At 35.7% G+C, this 23187-nt stretch overlaps 1 protein-coding gene across 5 annotated transcripts in view; it reads right to left on the reverse strand.

The window, feature by feature from the left end:
- The window catches only part of LOC136027160 (E3 ubiquitin-protein ligase CBL-B-like), an 81517-nt gene that overhangs the window by 29642 nt on the left and 28688 nt on the right, over positions 1-23187 (reverse strand). For all 5 annotated transcript variants that reach the window (XM_065704152.1, XM_065704151.1, XM_065704153.1 and 2 more), the window contains exons 7-8: positions 18691-18828; positions 1017-1236 (exon numbers count right to left, since the gene is read on the reverse strand). In XM_065704152.1, the coding sequence (XP_065560224.1) occupies positions 1017-1236; positions 18691-18828 (358 nt within the window). The remainder of the gene's footprint in view (positions 1-1016; positions 1237-18690; positions 18829-23187) is intronic.

Below are 23187 nucleotides of genomic sequence, written 5' to 3' on the forward strand. Positions count from 1 at the left end.
CGTGTTGAAATATGTTCTACGCTTTTTCAGAACTTTCCGACTTGTTTTACTTAGATAAAAAAAAATCCAGAAAAGATTAGGATAGCAATGACAACTTACTATAATTACAGCAGCATATTATAGTAAGATATAGTAAGCATATATCCATAAAAAATTCCAACAAATTTAGTGTAACCCTTGCAAGAAAACCGCCTTTTGAATTGTATCAACTATTGAGACTTCACTAGTAAAAAAAATAAAAAAATAAAAATAAACATTCCTACTGCATTGATACAGAAAAGCAGTTTTTAATACCTTTCACAAAGTCAGTAAATATGACACATATTGCAGCTGTATCACCAAAAGTCTTAAAATGTAAAAGAGAGGGAAGAAAAGTCTTCCCTCTCGTAAATGTTTGGGCGTGATTTTACGGCCTCAGATTTTGATATTTACTTGGATGTGGAGGGAGTTCAGGTACGCAGCACAAATGTTTTGGAGTACCGAGGGATAAATGAAAAAGAAACATCCAAAACAGGTAAATGATATGAAAGAAATAAAAAAAGAAGGGAAAATCGTAAAAATCTTAAAATCGTCCAACTTTGCAACCAAAAAGGGAAAAAAGGAATTAAAGAGAAAATTAACAAGGAATTATAATGTTATTTATTGCTGAGTTACTTCATCACATTCACTTGACCTCCTGGTGCACGACATGAGGAACTTGTCACCTATGCTAATAAAAATATGCTAATAGGTTATGCTAATAAACGAAACACTGATAATAACAGAAATAAAAAATTAGAATAAAATATAGGGGATAAATAAAAAAATAAAAGTGGAAGATGCAGAAAGATTGAGGAGACGCTCTTCCAGAAGGAATGAAGATTGTGAATCTTATAAATGCGACAAATTTTTGGCTGCTTTATCTAAGTAAACAATTCCAAAATGAAACCGTCAATGGTAGGTAATATTATGCTAGAATAAAAAGCGAAAAACTTTGTAGCGCCAAAAAAAAGCTGGATAAAAACTGATTGTTTTACCTGCCAAGAAGTAAGACAAGGAGTACAGAGTAGATGACCACAGGGTTCAATTCTCACATCTTTATCGTTTTCAGCACAAATCTTACACAGCTGGAAAGTAGAACCAATCTCACAGTATAGCTCATATTGCTCTTTTGTCACTTTAACATGATCCTCGGGTGTAACAGCTACAGCCCCAGATAAATCAGGATTTGATGGACGACCATCGGGATACAAATAACTATAAAATATATACAACTTATGTACCAAGGTGAATAATGCTGTATTAAAGGTGAAATCGGAGAAAAGGGTTGTTTTTTCTGGGCTATTTACAGAATAAAAAGCAAATTTATAATTCTGAAAAATTCTGAGCATATGAAAAACATATTGCAGGAGTGTCTATTTTTTTTATTATTATTATTTTCAGCATACCCGTGCATGCCAAATATAACCAAAAATTTGGATAAAATAAAAAAAAAACGCATATTAAATTAACGAATCTAGATGGCACTGAACTAAATTGAAAAAAGCGCATTATTTCAAACTGCAGATGTCTGACATGTTTTTACCTTGAATAGGACCAAGTAAAACAGACAACGAGGTAAAATTGAATTAAAATTTTGCCCAGGCTTATTTTTTTATTAATTGGTATTCTGAAGTTCAAATTTTGGGTAATAGCATTCAGAATACTTGGATTAGGCTTGATTAACGAATTCCCACTTTTTAATGGGGGTTCCCCCTAGGGAAAGTGTCCCAGCGGGTACTAGCCATCCACAACAGACCAGCAATATAACCCAAATAGGGTCAACACCAACACAAGTAGGAATCTCACCTCCACAAACATCATTCTCATCTCCACACATAGCATACTCACCACCTCATACACAGTCATATCCGACATACTCTGGACAGCCACATCAAGCACCTAAAAATTTTAACTTGCATTTCCTCACTCAACATATCAGGAAACACAAGAGCCCCCACAGTCTACTATGCACCTATCATGCCCCCCAAACCCAGAATTCAAAATTGTAACTTCAGTAAGTGTCCATAATAGATTTTCAGGGTTGTCAGTTGATTATCCTCCCCTCCACCAGGAAGAAAATGAGGACATAACAAATGTTGTAAATCCTATGGAGGCTGAAGGGATTAGTAATGTACTGAAAAGAAATGGTAAGAGAAGTGGCACGCCTCTTGAGCAAGAAACTTCTAAAAATTTTGGACCTCCTATAGTGGAAAGATTTTTAGAGAAAACTAGTACAAGAAATAATAGAATAGAGGCAACTAGTGAGTTTATAAGTAGTGAATAAGTGATTAATCTAACAGTGGTTTTCACATCATTGATAAAACTTCCATCAGACAAAACAATCACTCTAGAACTAAAGAAAATTCTCAAAACAAAAAAGTTTTGACTTTTATTCAAATTATGATAGGAATAAGCTATCTGTGTATGTTCTATCGTAAACCGCATTGGATACTTTAATGAAAATAAAGAAGCTTGACAATGTTGATGTAGCACCTGAAGAGAAAAGACAGGTCAGCTATGGTGTAATCAAGCAAATAGCAATGGAAGAACAAGCAAATAGCAAAGGAAGAACTGCTGACAGATCTCAGGGCAGAAACTAATATTGAGATTAAGGTATTAATGGGGTTGAAAAATAAAATCGAGAGATCAAAATATTAGAAGATAGCCTGAGTATTAGTGCTGCATTTGAGAGTAACTTTCTTCCCAAGTTTATTTGGCTTTACGGAAGAAAAAGGAACATTGAGAGATACAACCGACCAATTATGTCGTCAAATGCTTCAAATGTTTCAATTGCTTCAAATGTCAAAAGTATGGCCATACTCAAGAAAAATGTAGGTTACCACATACTTTTTGCCTGAGATGTACAAACAAACATGCTTCTAATGAGTGTCCCTTAAAACTTGAAACAAAAGAGTCAGGAAAATACAAAAGTATGTCTGTGCTAACTGTGGGAAAAACCATTCAACAAAATGTGGTAGCTAACCAGCCCGCCAAAAAAACTGTGAAATCATAAAAATTTCAGTTGCCCAAAATATACCAATGAAAAGAGCAGCTAATACATACCGGGGTTATGCAGATGCACTGAATAAGAAGGTTGTAAAGGAGCAATTCCTCCTTGAACCTAAAAATATCCTTCCACAGCTAGTGTTATTTGTAATTAAGGTGCCAGAAGTGAGAGAAATAAAGGAATTAGAAATGAAATATAGGATAGTGAAGTTATGTCATCTTATGCACTCACTGTTGAAAGTTGAAATCAATGTTAAAGAAGTTTGGAATCTAGCAAAGAAACCAGAACGAAGGTGATGTCTTTTGTCTTTTAACATCCAATCTATCATGAAAAGCAAAAACGATTTATTAGTGCTATTTAGAAAAAGAAAAAATTGATGTTGGGTGCTTTCAAGAAACATGGCTACAACCCCAGTATTCATGTAGACTAAGAAATTATAAATTAAAAGGAAAATATAGAGCAGAACAGTCAAGAGGAGGAATATTGATTTGAATTAAAAAGTATTCCTGTTTCAGAAACTAGATATTGAAGAAATCGCAGGTTCTAAAATTTAGATGGTAGCTTGCCAAGTATTCCTGGGTAAGAGAGATACAATAGTTATTGTTAATGTATATAACCCTAATAGAAATGAACCACAAACAGAGGACGTATTCAATAAAGTGAGTAAAGATAGAAGCCTTTTATAATTACTGGTGACTTAAATGCCCATTCAGATGCCTGATGTTTATGTGGATCTCAGAACAGTACTGGTATGGGTATCCTAAGTTCTCTGGATAAAAATGCTGACATTGGCCTAGTGGCCCCACTTGGACTCCAAACTAGAAGAAATCCAATTACAGGAGTATACTCTACCAATGACCTGGCATTCTCAGCAGTAGCAATAATTAATCAACTAAATATAGGCTTAAATCTTGAACCAACCTTAACCAGTGATCATGAGCCAGTGATAATTGAGCATAAAGAATCTACACTAAGAAGTCAAAACCCACCAACAAGCCCTACCCTTAAATTAAAGAATATTAACTGGGATTACTTCCAGGAAGAACTTACAAGGATAAGTCTTGAAGAAGAACTGGCAGCAGCAATGACTACAGAGAAGAAAACTGAGAGATTCAAGGATCTGCTGCTGGAGGTGGCTAAGAAGACTATTCCCATCAAGACATTGGGCAAAAAGACTAGGAATGAACCAGTATGGTGGAATGAAGTATGTAGCTTAAGCAAGAAGAAACTTAACCAAGCTTCAAACAAATCCAATAAAATTCTGACAACAGAAAAATATAGAAAAACAATATTGGCCCAGGCAAAATTTAGAAAAACAATAAAATAAGTTAAATAAGAATCTTGGAAGCAATTGTTAAGAATCTCAGCTACAGAGATCCATTTGGAAAAGTGTATAACTTCATGAGAAAGATGAATAGAAGAGAATTGTATCACCATCCATAGGGGCGAATAACCTACCAAGGTCAAGTGGTTGCTGACACCAAAACAAAAGCCGAGGGAGGATGTAAATAGCGACGAAGACTGCACTGCCTTTCTATCACAAGCATTAAAAACAAGAAGTTCAATTGGGAATTCTGTTCGCAAAACAGTGGATATCTGATTTGAATGAATATTTATATCCTATATCTAAGGGTCGTCCTCAGCAAAACATAAATATATAGAAGAAGAACTTGCAACAGCATAAGACCAATAGAACTAAAATGAAAATTTTTCAAAACAATCTCAGCATTCTTACAACAGCGAAGTTCTAATAATTTGAATCACAGACAGATACTAGAAGGTTAATGTAAAGCAAAAATTGAAATCTGATGATATTCACACTGGGTTACCTGCCAAATAGAAAAATTGCTGTGACTGTAGGACAAGAAAGATCAGAAGAAATAGAGGTGCAAAGAAGTGTTGAAGGTAGTGTTCTTGGACCATATTATTATAATGTTGGAGAATTTGATATCTCTCTAGAAGACAATAACTGCAAAGGAAGAATCTATGCAGATGATAATAATACTTGGACAGTCTTTAAACACCGTGAAAGATGCAGAAAAAGCGGTCCAAGAAACATAAAATCAAATAGAGTTATGGTCCCTAGGAATAAATCTTGATTTTGAACCATCCAAAGCTAAAGTTATGTTGTTTACATTGAAGAAGAATATTAGACCTCCCCAACTTACTCTGTTTGGAGAGGAACTGCTAGTAATCAATTGTCATAAAATCCTTGGAATTAGCATTGATGATACAATGTAATTTAGCAAACATGTCAAATATCAAAGAGAATCCTGAGCAAAACAACTGAACTTGAAGAAGATGCCTTCGTGTGGGAAGCATGGTGTCAACATAGTTACAGCAAGACAATTTTATATCAATACATAAAACCTTATAATTGATTATGAGAGTTTGATATGCAGCATTGCCCCAGAATCTACTCTCAGAAAACTTGATACAATACAGAATACGGCTCTAAGATTAGCATTTGGAGCTCACCAGAGTACCCCAATTCCTTTTCTCCTGGGCGAGTATGGAGTGGAGAAACTAAACACAAGACAGGAAAAACACTTATAATGTACATAAACCATCTATGGAAAACAGACCTCAATTACCCAGTTAAGAAACTGATAATTAAACCTGGACAGATCCACACTAGAAATCACCATAGATAAAGGAAAACGTCTGAATCCTTTTGAAAACCTTGAAGAACTAGTAACTCAGGAAGGTATAGTACTAATTACCCAAATGCTGCGTTATGAGGAAACACCAAAAATTTGACACTGGGATTGGGTTCTGGATATTGAACAAAGCTGTTTGGCAAGTTTTTATGAACTTATTTTGCAATCCCTCGTTGCCATACTGTTCTCATTGAGTTAACATCGAAAGTGGATTATAATCAAGACAGAAACTAAGGATTAAAAGTTGAACTATTTTAAACTACATCTTAACGCTCGACTAAGCGGGTGATAGATAATTGCATCAGTGTTACCTGTTTATGGATATTTGCCAAGTGAAATAACAGTTAATGTAATCAGAGGTGATTGTTGTTTCATTTCAAAGCGCTGGCTTGTTATTGTTTATCTTGACTTTGTTTGAAAGCGGGCACCTCTGGATTTTTATTACTTAGAAGAAAAGGGCCCTTGCGATTACCTGTGATTATTCACGCAGAGAGGTTCTCCTTGCCCTTTGAAATGAATGTGTATTAGCCACGCCCCGTGCCAGAGACAAGCAAAGACGCTATATCTAAAGAATTAAACTCATTCTCTAATAGACAATATTTTCTCGACTTTTTCTCCATTCTTAGATTCAGTCATCGTCAGTGATATGTCGGATCATTTCCCCCTATTCACCATCTTCGAGACATCAAAAGTAGCAAGATCATTTTCTAGAATAAAAGAAGACGTACCGATTATTGAGCTACGTGAAGAAAATTTAAGGTAATTAAATGATGAACTGGAGAAAACTACATGGGATAGTATTCTGGAAAAAGAAGATTTGAACGAAGGTTTCGAATCATTCCATAATACGTTTACAAATTTATACAAAGCACATTTTTTTTTAAAGAAAAAGCATCTAAATATGGAAGAAAAAATACACCAATTTATCCGTGGGTTACTGAGAGTTTACTCAGATGTATTAATAAGAAGAACAAGCTTTGGGCTGAATACCGTAACCGACCAAGTATAGCTAGCCTAGAAATCTATGAATCTTATAAGAAATGCCTCCAATCAATTCTCAGAAAGGCCAAAAGAGAATATTTTAATACAAAACTAGCTGAAAGTGGTAAGGATGGAAGGAAAGTTTGGATGACAATTAATTCACTGTTACGACCCAAGGACCAAAAACCTGAACTACCCTCCAAAATTACTGTTGATGGGAAAACCTTTACTGAGCAAACCGAAGTTGCAAAAGCACTGCACTTTCTTCGCCAGCATTGGAGAGAAAAGGGCGAACACAGTAACACCCCAAGTAAAATCCTACAAGGATTTTCTAGGTCCTGTGTGTGTTCAGTTAATGGCAGTCATTCCCGTAACTTCCCTCGACGTCTCAATGATTGTTAAAAACTTGAGAGGTACATCTGCGTCCGAATTCGACCGCGTTCACACGAAAGTGTTGAAAGCAGTGTTGCCGTCTGTATTACAACCATTAACACATTTGATAAACCTCTCATTAGGGAAGAGGGTATTTCCATCACTCCTCAAGAAAGCACGAATAGTACCTCTTCATAAAGGTGGCCCTCAAGATGACCCATCTAACTTTCGACCCATCTCAATTCTCTCGGTATTTTCCAAAGTCTTCGAAAAACCTATGAAGAATCAACTTTACTCTTTTCTCGAAGCGAAGGGATTCCTCAACCAACGACTATTTGGATTCAGACCAGGACATTCAACTGAAGATGCGCTGACGTCACTGAGCTTATTTATCAACAAAGCTCTTGACCGGGACTTTTGCCAGCTGCTATTTTACTTGATATCAAAAAAGCATTCGACAGCATGGATCATGGAATTCTACTGGGTAAACTAGAACAAATCGGCGTTAGAGGAGAGGCACTGAAATGGTTCCAGTCATACCTTAGCAATCGGCGCATGTACATAGGAGAAGATCCGTTGAACGATATCGTGGTAAATTTCGGTGTGCCACAGGGATCGATCCTAGGTCCACTGTTATTTCTGATTCATGTGAATGACCTAAGTCGTGTTCTGAACCCAAATTTCAGGACCGGTTCTGAAAACTCTGCTGCGGTGAAGACACTTCATATAATGACAACGACTCTAGTGAGCTGCTGGCATTCGCCGACGATACTACAATGGCCTCCTGTGACTCTGGCATGACGTCACTCCAGAGAAAACTAGAGATTGTCTTAGAAGAAACTTACATCTGGATGGATGCAAATCGATTTGTAATAAATGTCGACAAATCGTGTGTGCTATTCTTTTCAAGGATTGGAACTATTCATCCAGAAATAACTGGAATTACGACTTCTAGAGGAACGATCAGGCGGCCAGAAACGGGTTTTACGAGGTATCTAGGTGTACTCCTGGACAAAAACCTCTCCTTTCTAAACCACATCCAGGCTGTGGAGCTGAGACTCTCTCGCAATCTCGGCATCATCAGGAAACTGAAGCATGTATTTCCTCAAAAAATCCTTCGTCTACTTTACAACGGATTTCTAAAACCTCACCTGCAGCATTGTGCCATAATTTGGCAGTCAACCTTCAAATCACACCTGAAGAGACTTGACTCAATCCACAAGCCTGCATTGAAAATTATTGGAAATGTAGATAACTAGCTGTCCCTTGGTTCCCTTTACCGTCTGTCGTGCTCAGTTTTTGTTTTTAAATTTTTATCCGGTTTACTTCTATCGCCCTTCCACAATCTGTTTCGGTTGATACCTGAACAACATAATCGAAACACGCGCTCTGCCTTTGACCTTCAAGTGAGACGAACTCCAACAGCACGTTCAGATTTTCCCCCTGATGTAGCATGTGCTAAATTGTGGAACATGCTTCCAAAAGAGCTGAGATGTAGGACATCCCTCGGGTCTTTCAAAAATAATTTAAATAAATATTTAGTTAAAGATCAATAAGTGAAAGATAAAAACAGAAAGATAAATTAAATTAGATGAAGTTTAGATTTTTTAGTATATTTAAGTGAGGTGGTTGTACGTCCGGGGAGGGAGGGAGGAACCCTATGGTTAAGATTATTAAAAAAAAATCATATAATGAGGAGGCGTGCGGTTGTGTCGAAGAGTGAAGTGGGAGCCGTACCGCGTGTTAGTGAAGAATCTTTTATGTTTATGGGTCTCAACGTGAGTTATGTCACAGAGCAGTGTACTTTAAGTTTAGTTATTTCCTTTTTTTAATTAAACCCGATTGAACCTTGAAAAAAGTGGTTCCAGAATCAAACAGTTCGTGGTAAAGAACTGTAGTAAGGAGCGACCCGGCTCAATAGTAAACGAAACTCTAAAAAACGGAATTTTGATACTAAAAGATACATCAAAAGAAATGGATTTTCATGCTGATTTAAAATATATAAGTTTCATTAAATTTAGCCTTTGTTATCAAAAGTTACCAGCCTGAGAAAATTTGCCTTATTTTAGAAAATAGGGGAAAACACCCCCTAAAAGTCATAGAATCTTAACGAAAATTACACCATCGCATTCAGCGTATCAGAGAACCCTATTGCAAAAATTTTAAGCTGCTATCTACAAATTGTGGAATTTCGTATTTTTTGCCAGAAGACGGATCACGGGTGCGTGTTTATTTGTTGTTTTTTTCCCCAGGGGTCATCGTATCGACCAAGTGGTCCTAGAATGTCGCAAGAGGGATCATTCTAAAGGAAATGAAAAGTTCTAGTGCTCTTTCTACACGTAAAAAAAATTGGAGGGCACCTAGGCCCCATCCCACACTCATTTTTTTCCCAAATTCAACAGATCAAAATTTTGATATAGCCATTTTGTTCAGCACAGTCGAAAACCATAAAAAATATGTCTTTGGGGATGACTTACTCCCCCACAGTCCCCGGAGGAGGGGTTGCAAGTTACAAACTTTGACCAGTGTTTACATACAGTAATGGTTATTGGGAAGTGTACAGACGTTTTCAGGGGGATTTTTTGGCTTGGGGGGGGGGGGGTTAGGGGAGGGGGTTATGTTGGAGGATCTTTCCTTGGAGGAATATGTCATGGGGGATGAGAAATTCAATGAAAAGGGCGCAGGATGTTCTAGCATTACAATAAAAAAAATGAAAAAATAAACATGAAAGTTTTTTCAATTGAAAGTAAGAAGTAGCATTAAAACTTAAAACGAAAAGAGATTATTACGCATATGAGGGGTTCTTCTCCTCCTAAATACCTCGCTCTTTATGCTAAAGTTTTATTGTAATTTCAACTATTTATTCTACGCCCTTTCTGATTCAGGCGTCATTCTTAAAGAATTGGGACAAAACTTAAGCTTTAGAGTAAAGAGCGAGGTATTAACGAGGGGAAAAACCCCTTCACATAAAAACAATATAAAAATATAGAATTTTTTACGTAAGTTAATTCTTCAGTTACGTATATTTTTTACTAATAAAAACGTTCGTTAAAAATTCAAAGTTCTAATTGCCTTTTTAAGTAACGAAAAATTGGAGGGCAACTAGGCCTCCTTCCCCACCCCTTATTTCTCAAAATCGTCTAATCAAAACTAAGAGAAAGCCATTTAGCCAAAAAAAAATTAATATACAAAATTCATTTTAATAATTTATGTGCAGAGAGCCAAAATCAAACATGCATTAATTGAAAAAGTTTAGAAATTAAATAAAAAAACTAGTTTTTTTAACTGAAAGTAAGGAGCGACATTAAAACTTAAAACGAACAGAAATTACTCCGTTTATGAAAGGGGCTGTTGCCTTCTCAACGCCCCGCTCTTTACGCTAAAGTGTTTTACTGTTTAATAAAGTAGAATTGAGAGAAAGACTCAAACTTTAGCGTAAAGAGCGGGGCGTTGAGAAGACAACAGCCCTTTCGTACACGGAGTAATTTCTGTTCGTTTTAAATTTTAATGTCGCTCCTTACTTTCAGTTAAAAAAAAACTAGTTTTTTTTAATTTAATTTAATACAGAGATGACAAAGTCACTAAGTAAAAAATCAACTGTTTTTGAGACAGAAATAAAAGCAATTGAAAGTGTATTAGAATGGGTAATGAAAAAATTAGTGAAAGTGACCAAACCCGAAATACGCTTCTCATATGCAGTGACTCAAACTCAGCCCTCCAGTCCCTAAATAATTCTCCAAATTAACCAAATGATGAAGTCCATAAGTGTTATAGTTCTATTTTGAAGCCTGTTGATAAAGGGATAGTGATACAATTTTTGTGGTGTCCAGCCCATGCTGGGGTGGGGTTGAATTTTGCCTAAAGCAAAACTCAACTTTTTTTTATGTATTTGATAATCCTATGTTGTTTATTATAGGCAAAGCTGATGCTCATCAGTGTGATAATTGTAGTGATATAGAAAGTATTTTCCGTTATGTTGTTGAATGTAAAGAATATGAAAATTTGAGCAATGAAATGATGAAGTTGTGCAAAGAGGAAATTTTAGGAGAGTTTTCAGTAGGGCTTGCATTAGGAATTTTGATTGATGATGAATTTTTGAAGCACAAGATGATGAACCCATTTACTCAGGTGCTATGTGACAGTGGTATAGAAAAAGATTTTGTCTGATGTTGATAGTATCGTAAATGTTGTATTGTCAGTGTTGTAAAAGGGATTGATTTTGTATGTGGACTATGTTTGACTGATGGTTTTAGCGATGATCTATGGACGTGACGAGTGATATATAAGTGAAAAAAAAAACGAACTATAAAGAAAGATTATCCGCTCTTTTTAGATTGAAGCTGACATGAAATAATAATTGTTGTATTGAAAAAGTAGTTGCAGCTAATGGTGACGTGCTGAGATGGAAGAAAATTAGTCATACTGAAAGAAGTCTCAAAAGACGTTGCTGTCAAGAGGAGACTCAAATCTCTCAGATCAGAAATTTACCTTGAATAAATCACCTGACTTTGAAAATAAAGCGGTTATACTGATCCTGATATTGCGATAGTATGACTTTATGGATTCCGATTTACACTGATGTAGGCTGTTATTTCTTATGCTGTTCATACGATTTTTTTGCTTAAAATGACAATACAATAGTTCGTCCCATTGGAATGGTTATTTTAATTTTAAATGTTACTGCAAAACTAAAGTGATTTTAATTCGAGTGGGCTCCATTTACATGCTCTGGGATAATTCATGGGTCACAAGCAATGCTTGGTACCCCCTGACGAACAATACGATACGAAACAATTTTAACAGGGCAAAATTTCAACTTGAATTCCAAGTGACATGTTCACATTTTTTGTCCACTTCAATGTTTTGGGAGAATGGGTGTCAAAAGTTAATACACAAGAAACTCAAGTGCCTTCATTCAATAATTTCACACTCTAAATAATCTCACTAAACGACCTCAAATTTTTTCCTTTCGGCAATCATGAAACTTGCCATATTTCGCAACACCGTTTCCAACTCTTGCTGATGTTCTTCATTTATTGTCAGAAAAGACCATCAGTATAAGTATTTGACATATACTAGACTTTCAAACACCTATTTAGCACCAAGACTTAAAATAACAGGGAGATTTCGGTTTTTCAGTCATTTTGTAGCCTGAGGAACAGGGAAAGATGCTTTGTAAAGAGGGGTCAGACAAAATGTTAATTCGGGAGAGAGGGAGAGGGTCAGACAGATGATAATTGAAGTCCCATGATCTGCCTGAGGTAAGCACCCGCATTTTAGATTTCTCGAAACCAACTTCTATCTAATCGTGACTTAGCTGAATAAAATTATTTTTGTAATAATTTTATAGGACTATATAAAGTTTTGATGTAAACTCACCTCTATTGAGCAATCTTCAAATTTTTAAAATTTTCAATTCTTAAAATAATAAAAAAAAAACTGCGACCACTGTATAGAGGCAGTGCAGGTTCAGATTGTAAAGCCACATCGTAAGAATGATCAAAAACATCCTAATACCCTTTTCATAAATTCTACTAACAGCTCACAAAAATATAAATAACAAAAAACATTAATAAACTAATGCACCCCCTCGTTAAGTCACTAAGTAATATTAAAAAAAAGTTTTTGACATGAAAGTAAGGAGCAACAATGAAATTAAAAAAGAACAGAGATAATTCTGTATACTTTGGGTAATTTCTGATGGTTTTTCAAATTATGCCGGGAAATCCTTCTCCCCGCCGAAAATTTACCCTAAATCATCCCCCCCCCCTAAAAACTCTCGTTACTTTAATTTAAAAACAAATTCGACATTTAATTTCTGATCGTTCTTCAAATAATGCCGAAAATCCCCCCCTCCCTCCATGAATATTTTTTCCCGGAAAATCTCCTCATGGAAATTTCCCCCTCGAAAAATTTAGGTATATTTCCTAATAACCAATACTATTTGTAAACAATGGGCAAATTGTATAAGTTACAGCCCCCTCTCCTCCGTGTAAAACTTCCCCTGGAAAATTTTATCCGGAAACTTTCCTCACCGCAGGAAATTCTACCCGTAGAAAGCTCCCCCCGACAATTTCCGTACGTTTCTCAATAACAAATACTAAATGAAAACAATGGGCAAATCACATAGCTTACATCCCTTTCTCCAGAGGCTGTAGGGGGGGGGGGGTCATGTCATTCCCATAAACATAATTATTAAACCTTCCAACTATACTGAATCAAATGGCTATCTTAAATTATGATCAGATGCCATGAGGAAAAGGAGGTAAGGGATACGGGTTAGTTACCCTTCAATATTTTTGTGCCCTCAACAACGGCAGTAAAACTTTTAATTTCAGTTAAAATGACTCATGTCTGAATCTTATGGGACTATTGATGCCATACAATCATCCCTGGAAAAAAAAACTCATCCGTAATATTTCTTCTGGCGAAAAAAAAATAAATACAAAACTACATGCTTTGTAAAGAGCAGCTCGAAACCTCTACCGTGGGATTCTCTCAAAAGCTAAACCGGATTTTGTGATTCTTTTTAAAATCGCTTGACTTTTTAGTGGTGTTCCCCTCCCCCCTTTATTGAAAATCAGGTAAATTTCCTTAGGCATTTTGATCGTAACATTAAATTTAACTAATTTTATATATTTAGAATCAGCACACAAAGTTTACACTATTTTTCTGTAATAATAGTTTACTTGAAAGTAAAAACAGGTACATAAAAGGTTAGCAAGATTTATTTTTTAATCTTAAAAAAAAACTAACGGTAACATCTTCTAGTCCCAGCAATAATTTTTACAGATTGGGAGAAAATTAACTGAGCTTGTCTTTACTCACTGGAACATATTCGAGAGATAATGTATGTTTTTATTTTCTTTTAGCTGAAACGAGATTATTTTAGGGATGCTGGCGACTTGACCTGAAAACAATATGTAAGTTAACTTGGATTTCAGGTGTTCTTATATAAACATTTTCAATTTTAACATTTCCGTTCAGAAAAAACTCTTTTCTTGTTTTTCTTTGTCTTTTAACACAAAATAATTATTCTGTTAAGGATAGGAGAGGGGGTATCTCTTCCTCAATGTTATTTTCACCTACAAGAATCCAAAATTGCCAAAAAAAGCGATAAAAGTCAAAACAAAAACATAGTTATGCATGTAACATATGTATATAAGTTACAGTATTGATTCAGAGTTCAAGGTATGAGGACCTATTTTTGGATTGAACCTTTAACTAATATTTGGTAAAGAATTATCGTCACTACCTGACCCATAGCCAGTATATTCATAATAATTAATTCAGTGACCAAAAGAATTATAAATAAGCGGATTATTTTGAAACTTGAGTAAAAATTCCCTTGGGAACTGTGAATTCTCTTATTGATATTTTCATGGCCTATATATGACATAGGTCAGGATTAAGCAGTTGTGAAAATAATTATAATTTCTGATATTATAGACAATTATATTACGATAAAGGTGAGAGGTGAATAGAAAGGTGTTAAGAAGTAAAGAAGAAGTCAAGATTATCTTGATCAGATATAATCTACAACCAGCATTGTTTTTACTCTGATAGAGGAAAGTCTTGTCTTGTCTATTTTATAAAACCAAGAAACACAGGCTAGTTTACTGTACTCATTATATTGTCCTTTTTCTTGTTAAACTGTCACGAAGTAAATTATAAAAATGACCCGAACAACCAGAATCAGGCAAGCAACAAATTCTTACAGTCCAGCCTTCAGTGCTATAAACAGGGGCAAAAATCCCTCAAATAGCACCCCATCACACCAGACAGTGGATGGGAACCCAGTTGATTCGAGAAAGGACCCAAACCCCCCATCTACTTCACCTGGTACAGATACCCAAACTCTCTGCTGAGTCCCAGGTGCTGTATGATTTGATTACAAGAATTGATATTTCAGTCCGACAGATTTCATCTGAAATAGCTCTGCTACGAACTGAGCTTGCCCAGAAGCCTAGCTATGAAGAAATGCATAAATATGTAGATGGTGCATTTCTGGACCTTAACTCTCGGTTGCAGAAAATTGAAGAAAAATGCACCCAGACTTCCCAGCAGACTGATGAGATACGAGAAATTGTAAGGGAAGAAACCTTCTGCCATCATGAAGCACAACGGAGAAAAATGAATATTATTGTAAAAAATTTACCGGAACAAGAAGGAGTTGATGATGTAACTCAAGTGAAGCAAATAATTCAAAACCAGCTGCAACTTCTAGTGCCAACAATATTAAAGACAACCAGGCTGGGGGAGAAAAAACCAACCACTCAGAACTCTGTTTCAAGATACCAGCCCCACCTAATTCAGCTGCCAGAATCAGAAATTGCTCTGAAAAGACAGATTGTGCAAATGTCTTATGTGAAAAGAAAAAGCCTACAAATATTCTTTCCCAATGATGTACCCAAACGGTTTAGAACATCTGGTAGTATTAGTGAACCTCTCTCAAGAGGACCAAAAAACTAATTGAGCATAAGACCATGAGCAGCAGCTCTATTGCTGACAAAGGGAAAGAAAACCTGGCTAGGAAAGTGTTTGTCAATAACCCTGGTACGATACGTCACTCCTACTCATTTCCTAGAATCCTTCTTGCAAATGTAAGGTCACTAGTAAATAAAATGGAGGAACTATAAATTATTCTTGGCAAAAACCAGATTGATATTGCTTGCCTTACAGAAACATTGGTCTGCTACAGAAGATTCTTGCTAGATTCCTAATTATGACTCCCATTTTAAGCCCAGATTGGACAAAGATGGTATTCCTCTATCTCATGGTGGAGCAGTGGCTTTTTTTTGTAAGTGTACCCTCACAAATCGGATTCTTTCATTTTCTGAAATAGAGAACAACTCCAAAACTGAAGTTTTATGGCTCTGGACCAGACCCAAAAGACGTATCTTGCATGATTTTGTATTATTTATTACCCTCCTCGTAGTGGATTTAAGAAGGAGCTGACGGCATATCTGCAACTTTATACTGACATAATTCGCCGCAAGTACCCCTATGCTGCAATTACATTATGTGGTGATTTTAATGAGCTAGGCCAAAAGTGGCTTAGCGCTGCTCTTAGTCTTGACCGGGTAGTCAAGTCACCTACACGCAGTGATAAAACCCTAGACTTGATTTTTACCAACATTGAAGATTACTACTGTGCCCCAAAAATAGCCCCTCCATTAGGGGTAAGTGACCATCTATGCATCTTTTGGACCCCTTTATCATCCTTTCGCCCTAAGCCATTGATCAGTTATTCATATAGATCCATTACTGACGAGAAGATTGCCCATTTCAAAGTAAAACTTAGCTCCAAATCCTGGGCCAATATCCTATGTCTTACCAATGGTGATGAAATGGCTTCAAGTATTCAGCAGAACTTTTCCACTTATACTGTGACACCTTTCCAGTGAAAAAAGTCAATTGCAAATCCAATTGTAAACCATGGATAAATAAAAAAATTTTGTGCCTAATAAATGAACGTTATAGACTCTTTAAGGAAGGATTTTTCCAGGAATCTCGAAAACTTCGAAACATTGTTATTAGTGAAATCCGTAAAGCAAGAAAAGAGCATGGTGCTCACGTGCGCAATAAGTTACTGTATTCTAACCCTAAGAATTTCCACAAATGTATCCAAGATCTCATGGGAAAGGTCTCTTCTAAGTTTCTCTTACTGGATAGTAATAGCAACCCAGTGAGTGCAGACATCATGAATGATTATTTTACTTCAATTTGTAAAACTCACCCGCCACTCCAAAATATGCCGGCCAACAGTGCAGTGAGTGACATTCCTGTGATTGAAATACATCAGACCCAGCTTAAACTCGAAAATCTTGTTACAAATAAGTCAGTATACCCAGGTGATATCCCTACCAAATTGATTGTGAAATGTGCCTATTATTTAAGTGTACCTCTAACTGCTATTTTTGACCAATGTTTTGTCGATGGTATTTTTCCAGTGTGTTTTAAACGAGCTATTATATCACCTATACCGAAAAACAAGACCCCAAAAGTTCCCTCTGACTTAAGACCAATATCAAAAACCTCTATTTTCTCTAAAATTTTTGAAAGTTTTATTTACAATTTCCTCTTTGACGATATTCAAGATAAAATTAACCCAAATCAGTTTGGCTTTAGGCCGAATCATAGCACCACCCATTGTTTATGTTATATACTGGACACTGTTTTCAAACATCTTGAGTTAAGTAGGTCCTACGTTGAGGCTGTTTTTGCTGATATTAGTAAAGCCTTTGACAACTTGGATCATCAGACAGTTATTGATAATGCAAGGGCTTTAGGTGTCAGAGATTTTGTTTTACGTATGGTAGCTAGTTTTTTATCTGGCCGTGAGCAATGTGTAGTCCTCCCTAACGGAGATTCATCAGGTTTTACCTCGATTTCCTGTAGAGCACCCCAAGGGACAAAATTGGGTCCTTTAGCATTCTTAAATGTTTTAACAATGTTTTACCAAACACTTTTCCATTTGCGGATGATTTGACATTACTTAACCTTTGTCAAACCTCAAACACTTTGGGTGTTAAACTTGACTCACTCATTAATAACTTAAAGAATGATCTTGGCAATGTTAAACTCAATCCGAGCATACCGAAAAGCAGTTTAATGCTATTCTCCTTCTTAAAAAAATATACCCCCAATCAATAATTACCTTTGCATTCCAAATTTAAACATGGTTAAGCTACTTGGTGTGCACTTAGACAATGACCATAAATGGAAATCTCACTCTTTTCACCTATTTAAAACAGGTGGTTTTCTCCTTAGATCTTTCTCCCTTCTTAAACTGTTCTCCATATCAATCCAGAACCATAAAATAATTTATTTTTCTTATATAAGACCTTGTCTTGAATATGCTTGCCCTGTCTGGCACCCTGGGTTGACCAAATCCCAATGTTCTAAAATTGAAAGCATTCAAAAAAGAGCTATAAAAATTATACTGGGGATGTCCTATTCTACTTATGATGAAGGTTTGGTTAGATTTGAACTCACTACATTGGAATCACGACGTCGCTTCCTTACCATGAACTTTGGGCACAAGTGCCTTAGTTCTGACTATCATCGACGTCTTCTTTCCCCCTTCAAAGAAAACCCCCCAATCCTTCCCAATACAAGACTTAATGCTCGTAGAGCTCCAAATACTCAAATTGACTTGTGTCCCCAAATGTTGACAATGAGGAATAAAAACTCTTTCGTTCCTTATTTTGCTTCGTATTTTAATAATTGATTTAATTTTGTAACTATGTTTATCCCTTAACATTTATTTTATCATTGTAATTGTAATTGTTCTGACGTGCTTATGCTAGCTTGTGTGCTATTTTAGCCAATAAATCATATTCTATTCTATGAACATCATGACAAGTAATTTGAGATGTTCGTAGCGATTGTTGCGTCCACAAGTTATACAGATTTAAAGGAATAATGAGATATTCCTTTAAAAAAAAAATCTCGGACTTTGAAGAGGTGTTGCAGTACCATTCAACTTGGGTTAGAAAAACCCTTCGACCAATGTTTCGCAAGATAGGCAAATAAAGTATATGTATTATGATGGTCATAACTAGCAATAGAACGATTTTGCATAGATATTTTAGAACCGAGACAACTTACTTAAAACTGTTAATATATTATAAAATTCACACTTACAATCCTTCTTTGTATCCATCCAGCAATGCTTGGCACAGGGACTTATTTTGGGGAATTGTCTGCAATATCGAACCATCTGCGGTAACATATCCTATTGCCCACTGACCCAGTCGAGTACAACTCAGGCGAAATACGTAACTGTGAATTATACGAAAACATTTTTTAAATGTTATATTTAAAAAAAAAAAGCTTGGTATAGAGCGCACACACAAAAATTAATCAATTTACGGATGGGAGAGGGGTCAGAATTAAAAAAAAAAAAAAATAGCTAACGATACGAAAAACAGGCTAGTGATCTGAAAAACAGGCAAGCGATACAAAAAACAGACTAGTGACGCGAAAAACGCAAAAAGTTACAAGAACAATAAAATGTTGAGATTCCAGGATGAGGCTGTTACCACCGACCCCTTACTGCATAAGCGTCTGGCCTAGAAATACTATCATGGTACCATACCTAGTTCAAAAAAGAAACGTTTGCCACCATTTAATTTTTTGTTGTTGTAAGTTCGTCTTCACTCTTTTACTTGAAAACTACGACAGTGAAAGGAAATTTAAAACTTATTATCTTTGTGCATAAGTTTCAGGCATAAGTAAGCGCTAGTTTCTGGTGCTGAAGGTCTGACCAAACCCATTTTTTTAAAGGATAAATATCCACTTTCTAAAGGTTGGAACTTTTAGACTGTAGCCCAAATAAAACAGACGTTATTGCAATATGAAGAAAAAGAAAACATTGCTGGGAATGAAGAACAAAACACAAAGATAGTGTTTATTATTATTTTTGTCCCTCCTGAAGACTCGGCGACACTATATTAAAACCTGTGACACAAAATGTGCAAGGAAGATATATTTTGTGAGAAATTAGATGAGAAATAGTTAAAAAAAATAGTACAATTACAAAGTACTTCAAAATCAGATTCAAAGGGTCTAAAATAATGAATTCCATAAGAATGTTGTCTCCTGGAAAATTAAAGTTCTGACCCTAGACAGTTCCATGAACCCACTGAAAGGCATTAGGAAAAAAAAATTTAGAAATAGTTACTAGAAATTCCATTTCCTCGAAAAATAATTGTTTGACGTCAGAACTACAGGTACTTTAAGATCAGTCTCAAATGATCCAAAATAATAAACTTCATAAAAATGTTATCTCCTGGAAAATTAAAGCTGTGACCTTTGACAGTACCAAGAATACACTGAAAGGCATTGCAAATAGTAAATTAGAAATATATACTAGAAATTTTATGTGCTCTAGAAATAATAGCCTGGCGTCAAAATTACACGTAAATCAGTTGCAAATTATCCAAAATAATAAACTCCAAAACGCTGTTATTTTCTGGAAAATTTACAGCTGTGATCTTTGACAGTGTCAAGAATAAACTGAAAGGCATTATAAAAAGTAAATTAGAAATATATACGAGAAACTCTATGTGCTCTCACCGTCCTCATAATACGAAACGTAGTTCGAATGTTTGACCACCTAGGTTAGCCCTTTGCTTTGTTTTTGGCTTTTGTCTCTTTATTTCGTTAAAGGACATGCCTCTTTTCACTTTTATCACTCTTACCACTATTTCTTCCTTCTTTCTTTCTTTCTTTCTTTTTACCGTTATATGTTGTGTTTCTTGGAAAATTTGTATCAATTTTGGGTTCAGCCATAGGCTCATCGGATAATTACAAGCTTCCCGAGTAGACTGTACTTGTGCTGTCATCTTTTATGAATATAAGATTACAATCAAAGCAAGGTAAAGCTTTCGTGCCGCTAGTAGAACAGTGCAATGCAGTCGCTGTCAACAGTGGTATGATCCAGAGTGTGCAGGCATTTCTATTGAGGAGAAAAAATAATGTTGTGAGTGGTTATGTTTAAACTGCCAGTAACTGAATGATATCCGTGAATACCCTTTAGCACCACTTTCTCCGCCCTCTGGCTCTAAACCACGCTGTACACTCAAGATAAGTTTCATAAAATCAAGCTTCCCAAGTCCCCCCTTGTGTTGACTGTGTTAAACAAATCAAACAGCTTGCTGAACTCCGAGTTAAATACAATTCATAGTTAGAGAAGAATTTAGATCATGAGGCAGCCATAGAAGATTTGAAAAAAACAGGTTGACGTATTTCTTAAAGATATCACCTCCCATAATTCCTATCGCCTTATTGTGGAAGAGGAACTTTTAACTGTATAAAACAATCAACTGACCCTGCAATCCAATATAACTAAATTACAAGAGGACTTAATAAATAACGAAGCAATTATTACGACTCTAGGGAATCAACTATCAATTTTCCTTAACTCCAGCATTAACTAAAAAATATTCCAAGAGAGCATACAATTACCTACTTGTAACATGACTATGGATGAGCTCGTGAATGGTTCAATGACTTCCGGTTTGTTACATAAATCAACAGGTACTAATGAAAGGAATAGCAAGGTTATTGAGAAGCCACTACCAGACGATGATATAGTTATTATTTTGAAAAAATTACGAAAGAGAAGAATAAAAGGAAAAGAAATGTAAAAATAATCAGAAAGGAAAATGAGATCTGTAATCATTTAAATAGAGGTTTCTGCAAGTTTCGCAATCAATGCAAGTTTCTACATATTTATCGTCATTTTGTTTTGAGAATCTGTGTGTCTGATAAGTGTATTTTTGATCATGTTGACTTGTTTTCTGTTTTATCTTGTATTGATAAGTCGTGCTTACGACTTACGTGTGTCCCAAGTACTTACGTGTTTCCAGTCAACCCAACCCCCAAAATTACTTTATTCAACTCAAACCATCCCCAAACCCCCTCACTCACATTTCTCCCAAAACTCCACTTCCTTTCGACTCCGTTCCTCTCCGTGCGTCCAAGAAGTTACCAACTGGTTCTGGACACCACCCGTTATTTCCTGAAATAAACCCGACCCCTCCCCTCTCAGACACTTTACACCGTAATTTCCTCTCCCAGCATCATCTTGCCTTCCCATCGACCCATATAAAGAAAACTCCCAATTTTAATTATTCCCGGGTCACCAGGAAACCTTTCCACCATTCCTTACACTTTATCTTTTCCCTGGCTACCCTACCAGTGTGACTCTGGTTTGAGAATTCCCACATGCGAAAATTATCCTGTATCAAATAGTCCGCCCAAAAACTATCCGCTCCATCACATTGCCCAGATAAAGCTTCACTCTTAAAGTCCAACCATAGACCAATTAATGCTTCACTGATTACCCGTGATTATTCAAGTCCAAACATAGACCAGTTAATGCTTCACTGATTAACCGTGATTATTCAAGTCCAAACATAGACCAGTTAATGCTTCACTGATTACCTGTGATTATTCAGATACAAGATATAGTTTCTACTCTTTGATAGAAGAAAATTTTACAAAAGAGCAAAATTTTACCCGCGGCTCTATCATTTTACCTCCAACTTTTAAAAGTGAACATACCCCCCTCCCCAGTTCAAAACCAGTTTAGTAGTCTCTTGGTCCAGGTGGTGAGCCTTACGACGAACCTTCCTACAATGCCCCGAATGATAATATTTCACATTTAGTGGATTTTCTCCCCAATCCCAGCATTAATTTTAATACTTACACCGTGCCGAAGTTTTAGAATAAAGTTTTTTTGAAGAAATCTGTTGTTAAAGAGTTTGATAAAAGACTTTATCATTTCCCCGATTTCCTCCTGACAAACACCGAAAGTTTGAATTTTGAAAAGTTAGTTAAGTTAGAAGCAACAGCATAATTGAACTATATGGGTATAATTGGAGTTACTGAAGCCCAGGCACAAAATCTAGATCCCTTTAAAATAACTGGTTTTCAGGATTTTATAAAGCTACGCCCGGTCGAGCACCCACAGGGCAAAAAAAGGGGAGGAGTAATGATTTTCGCAAAGGATTGTCTATACCCTTATCCATGTGCCAAGTCTAGGTGATTGTGATGACATCATCTGGATATCTACTAAGCCCAAATGCCTACCGAGGCCTTACACTAACTTTTTATCAATAATAACATTATTATTCACCTGAACAGAATGCTTCTTCTCGTCGTAATTTTTATGACAGGCTACAAGCAAGTCTTGACTTTGTGACGACAAAGTATTCAAATGCCGGCATTTTTATACCAGGAGACGCTAACGAACTAAGTCTTAATTATCTGTGCAAAGATCAGAAGCTTAAGCAAATTGTTGATTTCCCTACTACAAAAAGTGGAACCAATTTTGATGCTATTTGCACAAATTTTACAATATTCCAACTGTCCTTCCCTCCCACGGTGGTAGCTATTATTTCATGCTATGTTTGAAACCACTGCTAATTATTAAAACAAATTGATCAATTTCTGAACTTTCGTACCGGCCAATAGCAAGTCAAGGTCTTATTTATTTTGGATCTTGGAATATATATTTATTTTAGATATATATATATATATATATATATATATATATATATATATATATATATATATATATATATATATATATATATATATATATATATATATTTATATATATATATATATATA

Source organism: Artemia franciscana, chromosome 5 (assembly GCF_032884065.1).
Source record: "Artemia franciscana chromosome 5, ASM3288406v1, whole genome shotgun sequence".
NCBI classification, from domain to species: Eukaryota; Metazoa; Arthropoda; class Branchiopoda; order Anostraca; family Artemiidae; genus Artemia; species Artemia franciscana.